This window comes from Hipposideros armiger, unplaced genomic scaffold (assembly GCF_001890085.2).
Source record: "Hipposideros armiger isolate ML-2016 unplaced genomic scaffold, ASM189008v1 scaffold_465, whole genome shotgun sequence".
Classification (NCBI taxonomy): Eukaryota; Metazoa; Chordata; class Mammalia; order Chiroptera; family Hipposideridae; genus Hipposideros; species Hipposideros armiger.
Window position 1 is genome coordinate 1 of NW_017731815.1, and position 1035 is coordinate 1035.

Sequence of the window (1035 nt, forward strand, 5' to 3'; positions counted from 1 at the left end):
TTGCCCTTTCTCATAGCTATTAATTGATGGCAATGTTGTTTTGGCTTTGTTTACCTACGTTAAAAAGCCTGAGAAACACAAAATAATTGAATGGTCTGTGGCACAGTATGAAGAATTACAGCTGCATGCAATTGCCACTTTGTCATCAGTGGCTCCTTTATTAATAGAAGAGTATATGTTGTGCCAGGGAAATGCTCGAATCCTGGCGTTTCTAAAATGGTGTGAGAGCGAAGGTGAGTGGCCTTTCAAGATTCCTGTCAAAATTCTAATCTAATATATGGGGATGGAGATTTGACTTTGGGTAGTGAGCACACAATGCAATATATGGATGATGTATTGTAGAGTTGGACACCTGAAATCTATATAGTTGTATTAACCTGTGTCATCCCAATAAATTTAATAAAAAATTCGAACTACGTATTTTAACTGAATTCTCTATATGCATAGAAAAAGATAAAAAATTAAAGCAAAGAGAAATAAAAATATAAATCTGTCTTCCTGTGATTTTAATGTATTTACACGTTTTAAGAAAAAAATCTGAGATTTCATTTAAAATGACACATTAGTAAATGTCATAACTATAGCTGATGCACACCACTCAGTAAAAAAATATTATACGTGTAATCTGCTTTAAAGTGTTGTATTATTAGGCCTACCCAACAATTGTACTAAGTCCTGGCACTATTTTAATTATTCATTCAACAAATATTTATTGAATGCCCCCTAGGTACCAGATACTGTTTTAGCAGCTAAAGATACATTTGTGTTCAGAATAAATAAAATCTACCTTCATGGAGCTTAAAATCCAGATCTCAAGTCAGAAGCAATGATGCCACGTGTAGTCTATCTAATTAGCAGAGTCCCAATTTGTTGAATATTTTATTTCAATCTCATAATTTTTAGAAAAGAAATAAGAAATACATTCTGTTTTAAAAAAAATTTATAAAGAAGGTACTGCATTCTTTTCTGGTAGTATTTTGCTCTAGAAATAATTTTATATTGTGCATTTTCATTAGATCAGGAATATCACTCATC

At 31.7% G+C, this 1035-nt stretch overlaps 1 protein-coding gene across 1 annotated transcript in view; it reads left to right on the forward strand.

The window, feature by feature from the left end:
- The first annotated feature begins 20 nt into the window (after positions 1–20).
- Positions 21–1035, forward strand: part of CFAP69 (cilia and flagella associated protein 69) — a 43672-nt gene continuing 42657 nt past the window's right edge. The window contains exon 1 of the mRNA XM_019666202.1: positions 21–191. Within this exon, the coding sequence (XP_019521747.1) occupies positions 176–191 (16 nt within the window). The 5' untranslated portion in view covers positions 21–175. The remainder of the gene's footprint in view (positions 192–1035) is intronic.